We start from the raw sequence: 17,998 nt of genomic DNA on the forward strand, positions 1-17,998 counted from the left end.
GCATGGTAGCAAAGAAATTACACAAGTTAAGAAGTTCATTTGAAGCTATTTAGAGTTGGAGTTGATTTGCAACAAATTGATGGGTCTTTTTGAAATTTTTAAACGCAGGTAAGCTGAAAACTGTTTGAATTCCAGCCTTGAAATGTTTCGTGGTATTTCAGGTTCCAACTTCATTACCAGAGTTTATTATTAAGAGACTGAATCGATGGATGATACCCATAGCCTAAGATGTCGAAAAGGCGGTTGTCGTCGCTCAACGCTAAAGGACTCTGCAAGTTATTGCACAGAATTGAAGAAACCACCCATTCAGTGCTCCCAGAGAACAGTGAATTGATCAAGGAGCATAACATCATGAAAAAGGTGCTGCTTTACTGCAATGTGGATGAAAAAGGTTAAATTTAAACATGTTTTAAGTCAAAGTCAAATGTTCTTTTTCCAGTGGTTGAAGATGTCGTTCAGTGACTGGGAAATGTTCAGAGTGTTGCTGATTTCATTGCGGGAGCACGAAGTTTGCAACGTTTTCAAACCTGATGAGTCTACGAGCAAAAAACGAGTGTTTCTCCAGAGAAGGCTCAAAGGAACTCAACCAACGGAAACAAAGTATCATCGAGATGCAGTTGTCAAGAAAGAAAATACTACAAAGGCTCTGAAGGTCATCTGGTGTCTTGTCAGCTATTTTGTGAAGTCAAAGAAACATCAAGGAATGGAAGTTTATAGAGAATTTTTATTGGTTTTTTGAAAACGCGAGATCTGGAATTCTGGATGCATCGCTGCTTGTTTGAGGAAGGATGGAAGGTTTGTTTTCTTTTCTCTCCATTTATGGTTTTTGGCAAACTTGCGCTAGACGTTAACTGTTACCAATAAACATCCCTAGGGGCTGCTACCAACTTTAGACGAGTGCATTTGATGGTCACGTGCAGTAAAATTCGTAATTTTGGAATGCGGTTTGCGGCATCGTTTTTCTCGCGATTTTTTACATAAGAAATCGTTTTTAGATTTTCCAAAAGTCGAAATTTGCAAATTTTCGCAAAAATTCATGACTAAAACTATGGCCAAACTTCTCATATCGATATCTCGCTTATTTTTTAGAGAAAACTTGAGTTATTATACATCAGTGAACGCAGAATTTTACGCAGATTCCAAATCTGGGATTTAAATTCAGATCGACAACAAATAACTGAGTTATGGCCGATCAAAGTTTCGGATAGTTGATTTTCATTTTTTCTCATTTTTCCCAATTTTCAAAGTTAAATATCTCGGAAACTATTAGAGATATTGAGATGCGGTTTGCGCCATCGTTTTTTTCGGCTCATTTTACGTCAGAAAAAGTGCTTAAAAGTCGAAAATTCGATAGTCGATTTTTCGCGAAAAAAAATTGCGACTCAAACGATGAAAATTTTTCAATTTTTTTATTTTTGACCATAACTCGTAAACCGTTTGTTTGATCGATCTCAAATTGGGCCAGTGGATAGATTTTGAGCTCCTCTTTCGACTGATATATAATTCAATGCTATTAAACGTCATTTTCATTTTGAAAACATTGATTGAAAATCACCCCAAAATGACCACTTCCAAACAGTTTTTGGTCAATGCTTTCTTTATTTCTTAGGTAAACTCAATAAATTTTGACTCATTTTACGCAGAATCTCACGCTGAATCCAAATCTGGAATTTAAATTCAGATCCGACAACAAATAACTGAGTTATGGCCGTTTGAATTTTTGGGTTGTCGCCAGATGGCCAAATTTTTGAAGGTTCCAAACAATTCATGCTCGATATCTCGAAAACTATTTCAGATATTGGAATGCGGTTTGCGGCATCGTTTTTCTCGCGATTTTTTACATAAGAAATCGTTTTTAAATTTTCCAAAAGTCGAAATTTGCAAATTTTCGCAAAAATTCATGACTAAAACTATGGCCAAACTTCTCATATCGATATCTCGCTTATTTTTTAGAGTAAACTCGAGTTATTATACATCAGTGAACGCAGAATTTTACGCAGATTGCAAATTTGGGATTTAAATTTAGTGTCTTTATGATGTCATGGCTTTTGTAGTATCAGAGGAAGATTAACACCTAAAACTATTTGGTTTGTTTTAGTCGGAAAATGAAATGAGCACTGAAATGTCCGACAAGCTGGCTGCGGTTACATCAGCATATAAAAACAACAATGATCTACAAGAATTGAAGAAGTCGTTAAATGAGATATTTTTGAGGAAGCGCCACTTGCGAAGGACTAACCTTGGCTCTTGGCTCTTGGATCAGTTGGAATTAGAGCAATAATCAATTACCATTAATTAAGAATGGATAGTTTCGTCCATTTCAGATTGTTTCCCTCGTCTTTTTTAGGTAAGCCAACAAACATGAATGAAACTAATGAAACTTTTTCACACTTTTTGCAAGAAGGAGGGAGAGTGTCGAGTTTGTGTTTTTTTATTTTATTAATACTCCTTTAGTTTAATTTGAGGGTATTGTTTTTTATCATTCTTCCTTATTCCTGCAAATGGTTTTGATTCAAAAATTGTAAGTTTTAAAAACAAAAGTTTAGCCCTCTGGTGAGAGGAGGCGTGAACTATCAACTTCGGCGTTATTCCGCTAGGTGGCTTTTATGGAAAAACTTCTCTCACTTTTCGGTGTAAATAAATACAATAAACTACTTAACTTGTTAATTTTAACCTCAGAAAAACGAATCTGAACTTTGATTTAAGATTTACGACTTTGTTAATATTTTATTTAATATTATTTATGGACTAAAGACTGTTGACGCATGTCCTAGCTTCTATGCTTCGTTGACAGATTGCTTGACGCGGGAAATTGAATTTTAAAATTTTTAATTTGCATTTTCTCAAAAAATCTTGCAGATAGCGAGGAACGGAGACCAAAAATGGATGTGGAAATGTCAAATTATGCCATGTGCATAGTTTCGTGTCGATCTGCGAACTTTCGCGTTTTTCGCCAAAAAAAGTTCAAAGACTAAACATCATGGATTTTTGGCGATTTCGACAAAAAATAAAATCTCTTTGAAACCGACTTTTTCCATCAATTTGGACCTCAGGAACAAGAATCCGTCAAAGATTTTTCGATCAGACGCTCCGTTAATGTTTTATTAATTTTTCAAACTTTTATTTGGTTTGCAGTTTTTCGATGAAAATTAAAGCAAGAAAATACTCTTTTTATTAATTTTGTCCTCAGGAGTAAGAATCTAAAGTCTGATTTAACATTCACGACTTGGTTACGATTCTATTAATTATTAAAAATTATTGTGTCTCTATCTTAACGTATGTCTTAACTTGACTATTTTGACAGCACACATTGAGGTTATGTTCATGATTTAACAAGAAACTATAGTTCGTACAGTGAGAGTTTGAATGACAGAAAAGTCACTAAATCTACGCAATAAAAAGTGTACCATACGCGCGAAATTTAAATTAACAAAATAACCACAGTTACTGACAACACTGTCAACCCATTTAGCGTAGGAATTTAGTGTTTTTAGTGTATTTTGTAGCATAATTTGCTGCCAACCTATATGTCAACTGTCGAAATCTCCCAATCTCTCACCGGATAAACTATACCAGAATTCTTTACTGTTTACTTTCTCGTTCTTCTGGGCATGGTAGCAAAGAAATTACACAAGTTAAGAAGTTCATTTGAAGCTATTTAGAGTTGGAGTTGATTTGCAACAAATTGATGGGTCTTTATTGAAATTTTTAAACGCAGGTAAGCTGAAAACTGTTTGAATTCCAGCCTTGAAATGTTTCGTGGTATTTCCAGGTTCCAACTTCATTACCAGAGTTTATTATTAAAGAGACTGAATCGATGGATGATACCCATAGCCTAAGATGTCGAAAAGGCGGTTGTCGTCGCTCAACGCTGAAGGACTCTGCAAGTTATTGCACAGAATTGAAGAAACCACCCATTCAGTGCTCCCAGAGTACAGTGAATTGATCCATCACGAAAAAGGTGCTGCTTTACTGCAATATGGATGAAAAAGGTTAAATTCAAAGTCAAATGTTCTTTTTCCAGTGGTTGAAGATGTCGTTCAGTGACTGGGAGATGTTTCAAGTGTTGCCTTATTGCATTGCGGGAGCACGAAGTTTGCAATGTTGAGTCTACGAGCAGAAAACGAGTATTCTCCTCTAGAGAAGAGCCAAAGGAACTCAACCAACGGAAACAGAGCATCATCGAGATGCAGTTGTCAAGAAAGAAAATATGTACTACAAAGGCTCTGAAGGTCATCTGGTGTCTTGTGAGCTATTTTGTGAAGTCAAGGAAACATCATTTATTGGTTTCTTGAAAACGCGAGATCTGTTTGTTCAGGAAGGATGGAAGGTTTGTTTGTTTTCTTTTCTCTCCATTCATGGTCTCACCTTAATCTCTTAGTTGCAGCTTAACACAACTTTGTTGTCTTTCCTGTTGGTCAAGAAGCAGGCGCAATTAAAAGTTTTGCCGTGAAGAAACAGCAATTGACTGCACAGAGTAAGAAGAGTTTTTCAGGTGAGATAAACAAACATGTTCTTGATGAAACTTTTTTACACTTCTTGCAGGAAGGAAGATGGTGGAAGGCGTGATATTACATCAACACTCAACTCAGGCATAGGAATGATGCCGAAGAGAGGATGCGAAATCTCGAGGTTTTAGAGGCTAAACAACTCCGGACTGACCGGACTATCCAGATACTTTGGGTGACAGTGCGGCGCGCGCGCGCGCGCGCTGTCGACTGAAGAGTCTGTTGATTTCGCTCAAGGATGGAATCGAAAGCGATCATTTCTGTGTCGAAGCTCTTCGAAATCGGGGAAGACTCAAAACCAAACACAAGTTTAGGTTTGTGGTTTTTCTTAAACTGATTTTGTTGATTTAGGAGAAAACGTTGCCAGAATTCGCCGACGAAATAAGAAAGTTGAAGGCGATGATCGTCAAACACGAAAACAGAATTCGAGCGTTGTTGTCTTATCATTTCTAAACAAGTGCTCAAATCGTTTGCAATTTTCGCTTCTACTTAATTATTATGTCATTTTTTATCACCCCAAAGTGGCTCTTTAATATATATTATCTACGATTGTTAAATGTCTAGTTATAGAAGATTATAATATTTTTATGAAACAAATTTTCGCGAAAATTCATGATTAAAAAAACAATGCCAAACTTCTCATATCGATATCTCGCTTGTTTTTTGGTGTAAACTTGCGTTATTATACATCATTTTACCCATCGGCCACGGTGGATTATTCCCACGGACATTTACCCATTGTTAATCCCATCCTGATCTGAAGGCTTTGGATCACATCCCTTTGGTCCGTCCAGAGGTCGATTCTCCACCCACATCTAGCCCTTAAGATCTTGTACTTGAAGTTGGTATGGTTCCTAGCCTTTTTCTTTTTGGCGAAGTCAGAAACGCAGCTGCTGGTGGTGCTGATGCTAGTGACAAGTTGTCACGTTCCAAATGTTGCAGGTGAAGCGAGAGTTCCACGACTTCCGATGCACGTGACGTTGACTCCGCGGAAGCTTAGCCCTTCTTCGTTTTCACCGGCCTCATCTTCAGTCTCTCTGCCTCTTCGTGGTCCTCACCGCCCAAACACGGTACAAGAAATTCACGGCTTTCATCCAAGTCGTCTTCTCGGTTCTAATCCTCCTGAAATCAACCCAGAAAACTGAAAAACGATATTAAAATCCGCTCGGTTTCGAACAGTTTTCGCACCATCTTCGATCACGCAAGCAGTCCGCGAAGAGTGCAGCTCGTTTTACAGCGCGATCAAATCGACAAGAGGTACAACTTGTACACGTTCGAAATCACCACGAAAGTGCAAGCGGGGATTTTAAGGGGGGACACTTTTCAACAACGAGGTGGGGGGTTCAAGGTACAAGTCGGGTTAGACGAAATCGGCTGTCTCGCTTGTAGTAACAACAATTTAACGACGGTCAAAAGACCGAAAGAAGCGAGATTTAATGTAAGGAGTGTAGTCGAGGCGGTTTTCAACGTCTTTCTAAGTCCTGTTGTAGTTTTTAAGTAGAAACTTTGTACTCATTAATTTATTCATGTTAATGTTCGTGTTATTAATAAATTTCTTTAAATTTGCCGGTTCTTATTTGGGCTGTGTGTGATTGGTTGAAAACTAAACAGGTTTCTTCGCGACTGATATTTGAAATTTAATCGAAACCTTCTTAAAACATTTTTTTTTATTAATTTAGACTTCAGGAACAAGATTCTGTACTCTAAAGTCGGATTCAAAACGTAATTATAAGTTTACTTAAAATTTGCAATGTAGATAGGCAACCAATTATACACACATTATGCATTCATTTTTCGGTGTAAATAAATACAATAAACTACTTAACTTGTTAATTTTAACCTCAGAAAAACGAATCAAAACTTTGATTTAAGATTTACGACTTTGTTAATATTTTATTTAATATTATTTATGGACTAAAGACTGTTGACGCATGTCCTAGCTTCTATGCTTCGTTGACAGATTGCTTGACGCGGGAAATTGAATTTTAAAATTTTTAATTTGCATTTTCTCAAAAAATCTCACAGATAGCGAGGAACGGAGACCAGAAATGGATGTAGAAATGTCAAATTATGCCATGTGCAAAGTTTCGTGTCGATCTGAAAACTTTCGTGTTTTTCGCCAAAAAAAGTTCAAAGGGGTTAATCCATGGATTTTGGCGATTTTGACAAAAAATAAAATCTCTTTGAAACCGACTTTTTCCATCAATTTGGACCTCAGGAACAAGAATCCGTCAAAGATTTTTCGATCCGACGCTCCGTTAATTTTTTATTAATTTTTGAAACTTTTATTTGGTTTGCAGTTTTTCGATGAAAATTAAAGCAAGAAAATACTCTTTTTATTAATTTTGTCCTCAGGAGTAAGAATCTGAAGTCTGATTTAACATTCACGACTTGGTTACGATTCTATTAATTATTTAAAAATGGTATTGTGTCTCTATCTTAACGTATGTCTTAACTTGAATATTTTGACAGCACACATTGAGGTTATGTTCATGATTTACTAAACTTATTTTCAGAGTACAACAAATGATTAACAACGATCCTGCTTGCACAAGAGACTACCAGAATTCTTTACTGTTTACTTTCTCGTTCTTCTGGGCATGGTAGCAAAGAAATTACACAAGTTAAGAAGTTCATTTGAAGCTATTTAGAGTTGGAGTTGATTTGCAACAAATTGATGGGTCTTTTTGAAATTTTTAAACGCAGGTAAGCTGAAAACTGTTTGAATTCCAGCCTTGAAATGTTTCGTGGTATTTCAGGTTCCAACTTCATTACCAGAGTTTATTATTAAGAGACTGAATCGATGGATGATACCCATAGCCTAAGATGTCGAAAAGGCGGTTGTCGTCGCTCAACGCTAAAGGACTCTGCAAGTTATTGCACAGAATTGAAGAAACCACCCATTCAGTGCTCCCAGAGAACAGTGAATTGATCAAGGAGCATAACATCATGAAAAAGGTGCTGCTTTACTGCAATGTGGATGAAAAAGGTTAAATTTAAACATGTTTTAAGTCAAAGTCAAATGTTCTTTTTCCAGTGGTTGAAGATGTCGTTCAGTGACTGGGAAATGTTCAGAGTGTTGCTGATTTCATTGCGGGAGCACGAAGTTTGCAACGTTTTCAAACCTGATGAGTCTACGAGCAAAAAACGAGTGTTTCTCCAGAGAAGGCTCAAAGGAACTCAACCAACGGAAACAAAGTATCATCGAGATGCAGTTGTCAAGAAAGAAAATACTACAAAGGCTCTGAAGGTCATCTGGTGTCTTGTCAGCTATTTTGTGAAGTCAAAGAAACATCAAGGAATGGAAGTTTATAGAGAATTTTTATTGGTTTTTTGAAAACGCGAGATCTGGAATTCTGGATGCATCGCTGCTTGTTTGGGGAAGGATGGAAGGTTTGTTTTCTTTTCTCTCCATTTATGGTTTTTGGCAAACTTGCGCTAGACGTTAACTGTTACCAATAAACATCCCTAGGGGCTGCTACCAACTTTAGACGAGTGCATTTGATGGTCACGTGCAGTAAAATTCGTAATTTTGGAATGCGGTTTGCGGCATCGTTTTTCTCGCGATTTTTTACATAAGAAATCGTTTTTAGATTTTCCAAAAGTCGAAATTAAACGTCGTTTTTACATTAAAAATAGTGATTGAAAATCACCCCAAAATGACCACTTCCAAACAGTTTTTGGTCAATGCTTTCTTTATTTCGTAGGTAAACTCAATAAATTTTGACTCATTTTACGCAGAATCTCACGCTGAATCCAAATCTGGAATTTAAATTCAGATCCGACAACAAATAACTGAGTTATGGCCGTTTGAATTTTTGGGTTGTCGCCAGATGGCCAAATTTTTGAAGGTTCCAAACAATTCATGCTCGATATCTCGAAAACTATTTCAGATATTGGAATGCGGTTTGCGGCATCGTTTTTCTCGCGATTTTTTACATAAGAAATCGTTTTTAGATTTTCCAAAAGTCGAAATTTGCAAATTTTCGCAAAAATTCATGACTAAAACTATGGCCAAACTTCTCATATCGATATCTCGCTTATTTTTTAGAGTAAACTCGAGTTATTATACATCGTTGAACGCAGAATTTTACGCAGATTCCAAATCTGGGATTTAAATTCAGATCCGACAACAAATAACTGAGTTATGGCTGATCAAAATTTCGGATAGTTGATTTTCATTTTTTCTCATTTTTCCCAATTTTCAAAGTTAAATATCTCGGAAACTATTAGAGATATTGAGATGCGGTTTGCGCCATCGTTTTTCTCGGCTCATTTTACGTCAGAAAAAGTGCTTAAAAGTCGAAAATTTGATAGTCGATTTTTCGCGAAAAAAAATTGCGACTCAAACGATGAAAATTTTTCAATTTTTTTATTTTTGACCATAACTCGTAAACCGTTTGTTTGATCGATCTCAAATTGGGCCAGTGGATAGATTTTGAGCTCCTCTTTCGACTGATATATAATTCAATGCTATTAAACGTCATTTTCATTTTGAAAACATTGATTGAAAATCACCCCAAAATGACCACTTCCAAACAGTTTTTGGTCAATGCTTTCTTTATTTCGTAGGTAAACTCAATAAATTTTGACTCATTTTACGCAGAATCTCACGCTGAATCCAAATCTGGAATTTAAATTCAGATCCGACAACAAATAACTGAGTTATGGCCGTTTGAATTTTTGGGTTGTCGCCAGATGGCCAAATTTTTTAAGGTTCCAAACAATTCATGCTCGATATCTCGAAAACTATTTCAGATATTGGAATGCGGTTTGCGGCATCGTTTTTCTCGCGATTTTTTACATAAGAAATCGTTTTTAGATTTTCCAAAAGTCGAAATTTGCAAATTTTCGCAAAATTTCATGACTAAAACTATGGCCAAACTTCTCATATCGATATCTCGCTTATTTTTTAGAGTAAACTCGAGTTATTATACATCAGTGAACGCAGAATTTTACGCAGATTCCAAATCTGGGATTTAAATTCAGATCCGACAACAAATAACTGAGTTATGGCCGATCAAAGTTTCGGATAGTTGATTTTCATTTTTTCTCATTTTTCCCAATTTTCAAAGTTAAATATCTCGGAAACTATTAGAGATATTGAGATGCGGTTTGCGCCATCGTTTTTCTCGGCTCATTTTACGTTAGAAAAAGTGCTTAAAAGCCCAAAATTCGATGGTCGATTTTTCGCGAAAAAAAATTGCGACTCAAACGATGAAAATTTTTATTTTTTTTTATTTTTGGGCATAACTCCTAAACCGTTTGTTTGATCTATCTCAAATTGGGCCAGTAGATAGATTTTGAGCTCCTCTTTCGACTGATATATAATTCAATGCTATTAAACGTCATTTTCATTTTGAAAACATTGATTGAAAATCACCCCAAAATGACCACTTCCAAACAGTTTTTGGTCAATGCTTTCTTTATTTCGTAGGTAAACTCAATAAATTTCGACTCATTTTACGCAGAATCTCACGCTGAATCCAAATCTGGAATTTAAATTCAGATCCGACAACAAATAACTGGGTTATGGCCGTTTGAATTTTTGGGTTGTCGCCAGATGGCCAAATTTTTGAAGGTTCCAAACAATTCATGCTCGATATCTCGAAAACTATTTCAGATATTGGAATGCGGTTTGCGGCATCGTTTTTCTCGCGATTTTTTACATAAGAAATCGTTTTTAGATTTTCCAAAAGTCGAAATTTGCAAATTTTCGCAAAAATTCATGACTAAAACTATGGCCAAACTTCTCATATCGATATCTCGCTTATTTTTTAGAGTAAACTCGAGTTATTATACATCAGTGAACGCAGAATTTTACGCAGATTCCAAATCTGGGATTTAAATTCAGATCCGACAACAAATAACTGAGTTATGGCCGATCAAAGTTTCGGATAGTTGATTTTCATTTTTTCTCATTTTTCCCAATTTTCAAAGTTAAATATCTCGGAAACTATTAGAGATATTGAGATGCGGTTTGCGCCATCGTTTTTCTCGGCTCATTTTACGTTAGAAAAAGTGCTTAAAAGCCCAAAATTCGATAGTCGATTTTTCGCGAAAAAAAATTGCGACTCAAACGATGAAAATTTTTATTTTTTTTTATTTTTGACCATAACTCGTAAACCGTTTGTTTGATCGATCTCAAATTGGGCCAGTGGATAGATTTTGAGCTCCTCTTTCGACTGATATATAATTCAATGCTATTAAACGTCATTTTCATTTTGAAAACATTGATTGAAAATCACCCCAAAATGACCACTTCCAAACAGTTTTTGGTCAATGCTTTCTTTATTTCTTAGGTAAACTCAATAAATTTTGACTCATTTTACGCAGAATCTCACGCTGAATCCAAATCTGGAATTTAAATTCAGATCCGACAACAAATAACTGAGTTATGGCCGTTTGAATTTTTGGGTTGTCGTCAGATGGCCAAATTTTTGAAGGTTCCAAACAATTCATGCTCGATATCTCGAAAACTATTTCAGATTTTGGAATGCGGTTTGCGGCATCGTTTTTCTCGCGATTTTTTACATAAGAAATCGTTTTTAGATTTTCCAAAAGTCGAAATTTGCAAATTTTCGCAAAAATTCATGACTAAAACTATGGCCAAACTTCTCATATCGATATCTCGCTTATTTTTTAGAGTAAACTCGAGTTATTATACATCAGTGAACGCAGAATTTTACGCAGATTCCAAATCTGGGATTTAAATTCAGATCCGACAACAAATAACTGAGTTATGGCCGATCAAAGTTTCGGATAGTTGATTTTCATTTTTTCTCATTTTTCCCAATTTTCAAAGTTAAATATCTCGGAAACTATTAGAGATATTGAGATGCGGTTTGCGCCATCGTTTTTCTCGGCTCATTTTACGTTAGAAAAAGTGCTTAAAAGCCCAAAATTCGATAGTCGATTTTTCGCGAAAAAAAATTGCGACTCAAACGATGAAAATTTTTATTTTTTTTTATTTTTGGGCATAACTCCTAAACCGTTTGTTTGATCGATCTCAAATTGAGCCAGTAGATAGATTTTGAGCTCCTCTTTCGACTGATATATAATTCAAAGCTATTAAACGTCATTTTCATTTTGAAAACATTGATTGAAAATCACCCCAAAATGACCACTTCCAAACAGTTTTTGGTCAATGCTTTCTTTATTTCGTAGGTAAACTCAATAAATTTTGACTCATTTTACGCAGAATCTCACGCTGAATCCAAATCTGGAATTTAAATTCAGATCCGACAACAAATAACTGAGTTATGGCCGTTTGAATTTTTGGGTTGTCGCCAGATGGCCAAATTTTTGAAGGTTCCAAACAATTCATGCTCGATATCTCGAAAACTATTTCAGATATTGGAGTGCGGTTTGCGGCATCGTTTTTCTCGCGATTTTTTACATAAGAAATCGTTTTTAGATTTTCCAAAAGTCGAAATTTGCAAATTTTCGCAAAAATTCATGACTAAAACTATGGCCAAACTTCTCATATCGATATCTCGCTTATTTTTTAGAGTAAACTTGAGTTATTATACATCAGTGAACGCAGAATTTTACGCAGATTGCAAATTTGGGATTTAAATTCAGATCCGACAACAAATAACTGAGTTATGGCCGATCAAAGTTTCGGATAGTTGATTTTCATTTTTTCTCATTTTTCCCAATTTTCAAAGTTAAATATCTCGGAAACTATTAGAGATATTGAGATGCGGTTTGCGCCATCGTTTTTCTCGGCTCATTTTACGTTAGAAAAAGTGCTTAAAAGCCCAAAATTCGATAGTCGATTTTTCGCGAAAAAAAATTGCGACTCAAACGATGAAAATTTTTATTTTTTTTTATTTTTGGCCATAACTCCTAAACCGTTTGTTTGATCGATCTCAAATTGAGCCAGTAGATAGATTTTGAGCTCCTCTTTCGACTGATATATAATTCAATGCTATTAAACGTCATTTTCATTTTGAAAACATTGATTGAAAATCACCCCAAAATGACCACTTCCAAACAGTTTTTGGTCAATGCTTTCTTTATTTCGTAGGTAAACTCAATAAATTTTGACTCATTTTACGCAGAATCTCACGCTGAATCCAAATCTGGAATTTAAATTCAGATCCGACAACAAATAACTGAGTTATGGCCGTTTGAATTTTTGGGTTGTCGTCAGATGGCCAAATTTTTGAAGGTTCCAAACAATTCATGCTCGATATCTCGAAAACTATTTCAGATATTGGAATGCGGTTTGCGGCATCGTTTTTCTCGCGATTTTTTACATAAGAAATCGTTTTTAGATTTTCCAAAAGTCGAAATTTGCAAATTTTCGCAAAAATTCATGACTAAAACTATGGCCAAACTTCTCATATCGATATCTCGCTTATTTTTTAGAGTAAACTCGAGTTATTATACATCAGTGAACGCAGAATTTTACGCAGATTCCAAATCTGGGATTTAAATTCAGATCCGACAACAAATAACTGAGTTATGGCCGATCAAAGTTTCGGATAGTTGATTTTCATTTTTTCTCATTTTTCCCAATTTTCAAAGTTAAATATCTCGGAAACTATTAGAGATATTGAGATGCGGTTTGCGCCATCGTTTTTCTCGGCTCATTTTACGTTAGAAAAAGTGCTTAAAAGCTCAAAATTCGATGGTCGATTTTTCGCGAAAAAAAATTGCGACTCAAACGATGAAAATTTTTATTTTTTTTTATTTTTGGCCATAACTCCTAAACCGTTTGTTTGATCGATCTCAAATTGAGCCAGTAGATAGATTTCGAGCTCCTCTTTCGAATGATATATAATTCAATGCTATTAAACGTCATTTTCATTTTGAAAACATTGATTGAAAATCACCCCAAAATGACCACTTCCAAACAATTTTTGGTCAATGCTTTCTTTATTTCGTAGGTAAACTCAATAAATTTTGACTCATTTTACGCAGAATCTCACGCTGAATCCAAATCTGGAATTTAAATTCAGATCCGACAACAAATAACTGAGTTATGGCCGTTTGAATTTTTGGGTTGTCGTCAGATGGCCAAATTTTTGAAGGTTCCAAACAATTCATGCTCGATATCTCGAAAACTATTTCAGATATTGGAATGCGGTTTGCGGCATCGTTTTTCTCGCGATTTTTTACATAAGAAATCGTTTTTAGATTTTCCAAAAGTCGAAATTTGCAAATTTTCGCAAAAATTCATGACTAAAACTATGGCCAAACTTCTCATATCGATATCTCGCTTATTTTTTAGAGTAAACTTGAGTTATTATACATCAGTGAACGCAGAATTTTACGCAGATTCCAAATCTGGGATTTAAATTCAGATCCGACAACAAATAACTGAGTTATGGCCGATCAAAGTTTCGGATAGTTGATTTTCATTTTTTCTCATTTTTCCCAATTTTCAAAGTTAAATATCTCGGAAACTATTAGAGATATTGAGATGCGGTTTGCGCCATCGTTTTTCTCGGCTCATTTTACGTTAGAAAAAGTGCTTAAAAGCCCAAAATTCGATAGTCGATTTTTCGCGAAAAAAAATTGCGACTCAAACGATGAAAATTTTTATTTTTTTTTATTTTTGGCCATAACTCCTAAACCGTTTGTTTGATCGATCTCAAATTGAGCCAGTAGATAGATTTTGAGCTCCTCTTTCGACTGATATATAATTCAATGCTATTAAACGTCATTTTCATTTTGAAAACATTGATTGAAAATCACCCCAAAATGACCACTTCCAAACAGTTTTTGGTCAATGCTTTCTTTATTTCGTAGGTAAACTCAATAAATTTTGACTCATTTTACGCAGAATCTCACGCTGAATCCAAATCTGGAATTTAAATTCAGATCCGACAACAAATAACTGAGTTATGGCCGTTTGAATTTTTGGGTTGTCGTCAGATGGCCAAATTTTTGAAGGTTCCAAACAATTCATGCTCGATATCTCGAAAACTATTTCAGATATTGGAATGCGGTTTGCGGCATCGTTTTTCTCGCGATTTTTTACATAAGAAATCGTTTTTAGATTTTCCAAAAGTCGAAATTTGCAAATTTTCGCAAAAATTCATGACTAAAACTATGGCCAAACTTCTCATATCGATATCTCGCTTATTTTTTAGAGTAAACTCGAGTTATTATACATCAGTGAACGCAGAATTTTACGCAGATTCCAAATCTGGGATTTAAATTCAGATCCGACAACAAATAACTGAGTTATGGCCGATCAAAGTTTCGGATAGTTGATTTTCATTTTTTCTCATTTTTCCCAATTTTCAAAGTTAAATATCTCGGAAACTATTAGAGATATTGAGATGCGGTTTGCGCCATCGTTTTTCTCGGCTCATTTTACGTTAGAAAAAGTGCTTAAAAGCTCAAAATTCGATGGTCGATTTTTCGCGAAAAAAAATTGCGACTCAAACGATGAAAATTTTTATTTTTTTTTATTTTTGGCCATAACTCCTAAACCGTTTGTTTGATCGATCTCAAATTGAGCCAGTAGATAGATTTCGAGCTCCTCTTTCGAATGATATATAATTCAATGCTATTAAACGTCATTTTCATTTTGAAAACATTGATTGAAAATCACCCCAAAATGACCACTTCCAAACAATTTTTGGTCAATGCTTTCTTTATTTCGTAGGTAAACTCAATAAATTTTGACTCATTTTACGCAGAATCTCACGCTGAATCCAAATCTGGAATTTAAATTCAGATCCGACAACAAATAACTGAGTTATGGCCGTTTGAATTTTTGGGTTGTCGTCAGATGGCCAAATTTTTGAAGGTTCCAAACAATTCATGCTCGATATCTCGAAAACTATTTCAGATATTGGAATGCGGTTTGCGGCATCGTTTTTCTCGCGATTTTTTACATAAGAAATCGTTTTTAGATTTTCCAAAAGTCGAAATTTGCAAATTTTCGCAAAAATTCATGACTAAAACTATGGCCAAACTTCTCATATCGATATCTCGCTTATTTTTTAGAGTAAACTTGAGTTATTATACATCAGTGAACGCAGAATTTTACGCAGATTCCAAATCTGGGATTTAAATTCAGATCCGACAACAAATAACTGAGTTATGGCCGATCAAAGTTTCGGATAGTTGATTTTCATTTTTTCTCATTTTTCCCAATTTTCAAAGTTAAATATCTCGGAAACTATTAGAGATATTGAGATGCGGTTTGCGCCATCGTTTTTCTCGGCTCATTTTACGTTAGAAAAAGTGCTTAAAAGCCCAAAATTCGATGGTCGATTTTTCGCGAAAAAAAAATGCGACTCAAACGATGAAAATTTTTCAATTTTTTTATTTTTGACCATAACTCGTAAACCGTTTGTTTGATCGATCTCAAATTGGGCCAGTGGATAGATTTTGAGCTCCTCTTTCGACTGATATATAATTCAATGCTATTAAACGTCATTTTCATTTTGAAAACATTGATTGAAAATCACCCCAAAATGACCACTTCCAAACAGTTTTTGGTCAATGCTTTCTTTATTTCGTAGGTAAACTCAATAAATTTTGACTCATTTTACGCAGAATCTCACGCTGAATCCAAATCTGGAATTTAAATTCAGATCCGACAACAAATAACTGAGTTATGGCCGTTTGAATTTTTGGGTTGTCGCCAGATGGCCAAATTTTTGAAGGTTCCAAACAATTCATGCTCGATATCTCGAAAACTATTTCAGATATTGGAATGCGGTTTGCGGCATCGTTTTTCTCGCGATTTTTTACATAAGAAATCGTTTTTAGATTTTCCAAAAGTCGAAATTTGCAAATTTTCGCAAAAATTCATGACTAAAACTATGGCCAAACTTCTCATATCGATATCTCGCTTATTTTTTAGAGTAAACTTGAGTTATTATACATCAGTGAACGCAGAATTTTACGCAGATTGCAAATTTGGGATTTAAATTTAGTGTCTTTATGATGTCATGGCTTTTGTAGTATCAGAGGAAGATGAACACCTAAAACTATTTGGTTTGTTTTAGTCGGAAAAAGAAATGAGCACTGAAATGTCCGACAAGCTGGCTGCGGTTACATCAGCATATAAAAACAACAATGATCTACAAGAATTGAAGAAGTCGTTAAATGAGATATTTTTGAGGAAGCGCCACTTGCGAAGGACTAACCTTGGCTCTTGGCTCTTGGATCAGTTGGAATTAGAGCAATAATCAATTACCATTAATTAAGAATGGATAGTTTCGTCCATTTCAGATTGTTTCCCTCGTCTTTTTTAGGTAAGCCAACAAACATGTTCCTAATGAAACTTTTTCACACTTTTTGCAAGAAGGAGGGAGAGTGTCGAGTTTGTGTTTTTTTATTTTATTAATACTCCTTTAGTTTAATTTGAGGGTATTGTTTTTTATCATTCTTCCTTATTCCTGCAAATGGTTTTGATTCAAAAATTGTAAGTTTTAAAAACAAAAGTTTAGCCCTCTGGTGAGAGGAGGCGTGAACTATCAACTTCGGCGTTATTCCGCTAGGTGGCTTTTATGGAAAAACTTCTCTCACTTTTCGGTGTAAATAAATACAATAAACTACTTAACTTGTTAATTTTAACCTCAGAAAAACGAATCTGAACTTTGATTTAAGATTTACGACTTTGTTAATATTTTATTTAATATTATTTATGGACTAAAGACTGTTGACGCATGTCCTAGCTTCTATGCTTCGTTGACAGATTGCTTGACGCGGGAAATTGAATTTTAAAATTTTTAATTTGCATTTTCTCAAAAAATCTTGCAGATAGCGAGGAACGGAGACCAAAAATGGATGTGGAAATGTTAAATTATGCCATGTGCATAGTTTCGTGTCGATCTGCGAACTTTCGCGTTTTTCGCCAAAAATAGTTCAAAGACTAAACATCATGGATTTTTGGCGATTTCGACAAAAAATAAAATCTCTTTGAAACCGACTTTTTCCATCAATTTGGACCTCAGGAACAAGAATCCGTCAAAGATTTTTCGATCAGACGCTCCGTTAATGTTTTATTAATTTTTCAAACTTTTATTTGGTTTGCAGTTTTTCGATGAAAATTAAAGCAAGAAAATACTCTTTTTATTAATTTTGTCCTCAGGAGTAAGAATCTAAAGTCTGATTTAACATTCACGACTTGGTTACGATTCTATTAATTATTAAAAATTATTGTGTCTCTATCTTAACGTATGTCTTAACTTGACTATTTTGACAGCACACATTGAGGTTATGTTCATGATTTAACAAGAAACTACCAGAATTCTTTACTGTTTACTTTCTCGTTCTTCTGGGCATGGTAGCAAAGAAATTACACAAGTTAAGAAGTTCATTTGAAGCTATTTAGAGTTGGAGTTGATTTGCAACAAATTGATGGGTCTTTATTGAAATTTTTAAACGCAGGTAAGCTGAAAACTGTTTGAATTCCAGCCTTGAAATGTTTCGTGGTATTTCCAGGTTCCAACTTCATTACCAGAGTTTATTATTAAAGAGACTGAATCGATGGATGATACCCATAGCCTAAG

At 35.0% G+C, this 17,998-nt stretch overlaps 2 protein-coding genes across 2 annotated transcripts; both read left to right on the forward strand.

The window, feature by feature from the left end:
• The first annotated feature begins 304 nt into the window (after window positions 1-304).
• Window positions 305-2,178, forward strand: LOC148173676 (uncharacterized). Its single transcript, XM_088038640.1, has 3 exons — window positions 305-391; window positions 440-795; window positions 2,099-2,178. The coding sequence occupies exons 1-2, from the start codon at window positions 377-379 to the stop codon at window positions 737-739; spliced, it is 315 nt and encodes a 104-aa protein (XP_087894766.1). The 5' UTR covers window positions 305-376; the 3' UTR covers window positions 740-795; window positions 2,099-2,178.
• A 5,232-nt stretch (window positions 2,179-7,410) lies between these two features.
• Window positions 7,411-16,565, forward strand: LOC148173677 (uncharacterized). Its single transcript, XM_088039390.1, has 3 exons — window positions 7,411-7,497; window positions 7,546-7,901; window positions 16,490-16,565. Exons 1-2 carry the CDS (start codon window positions 7,483-7,485, stop codon window positions 7,843-7,845), a joined length of 315 nt encoding a protein of 104 aa, XP_087895516.1. The 5' UTR covers window positions 7,411-7,482; the 3' UTR covers window positions 7,846-7,901; window positions 16,490-16,565.
• The last annotated feature ends 1,433 nt before the right edge of the window (window positions 16,566-17,998 follow it).

This window comes from Gnatocerus cornutus, chromosome 6, assembly GCF_029298725.1.
Source record: "Gnatocerus cornutus isolate USDA-ARS CGAHR chromosome 6, icGnaCorn1.1, whole genome shotgun sequence".
In the NCBI taxonomy this organism is placed as follows: Eukaryota; Metazoa; Arthropoda; class Insecta; order Coleoptera; family Tenebrionidae; genus Gnatocerus; species Gnatocerus cornutus.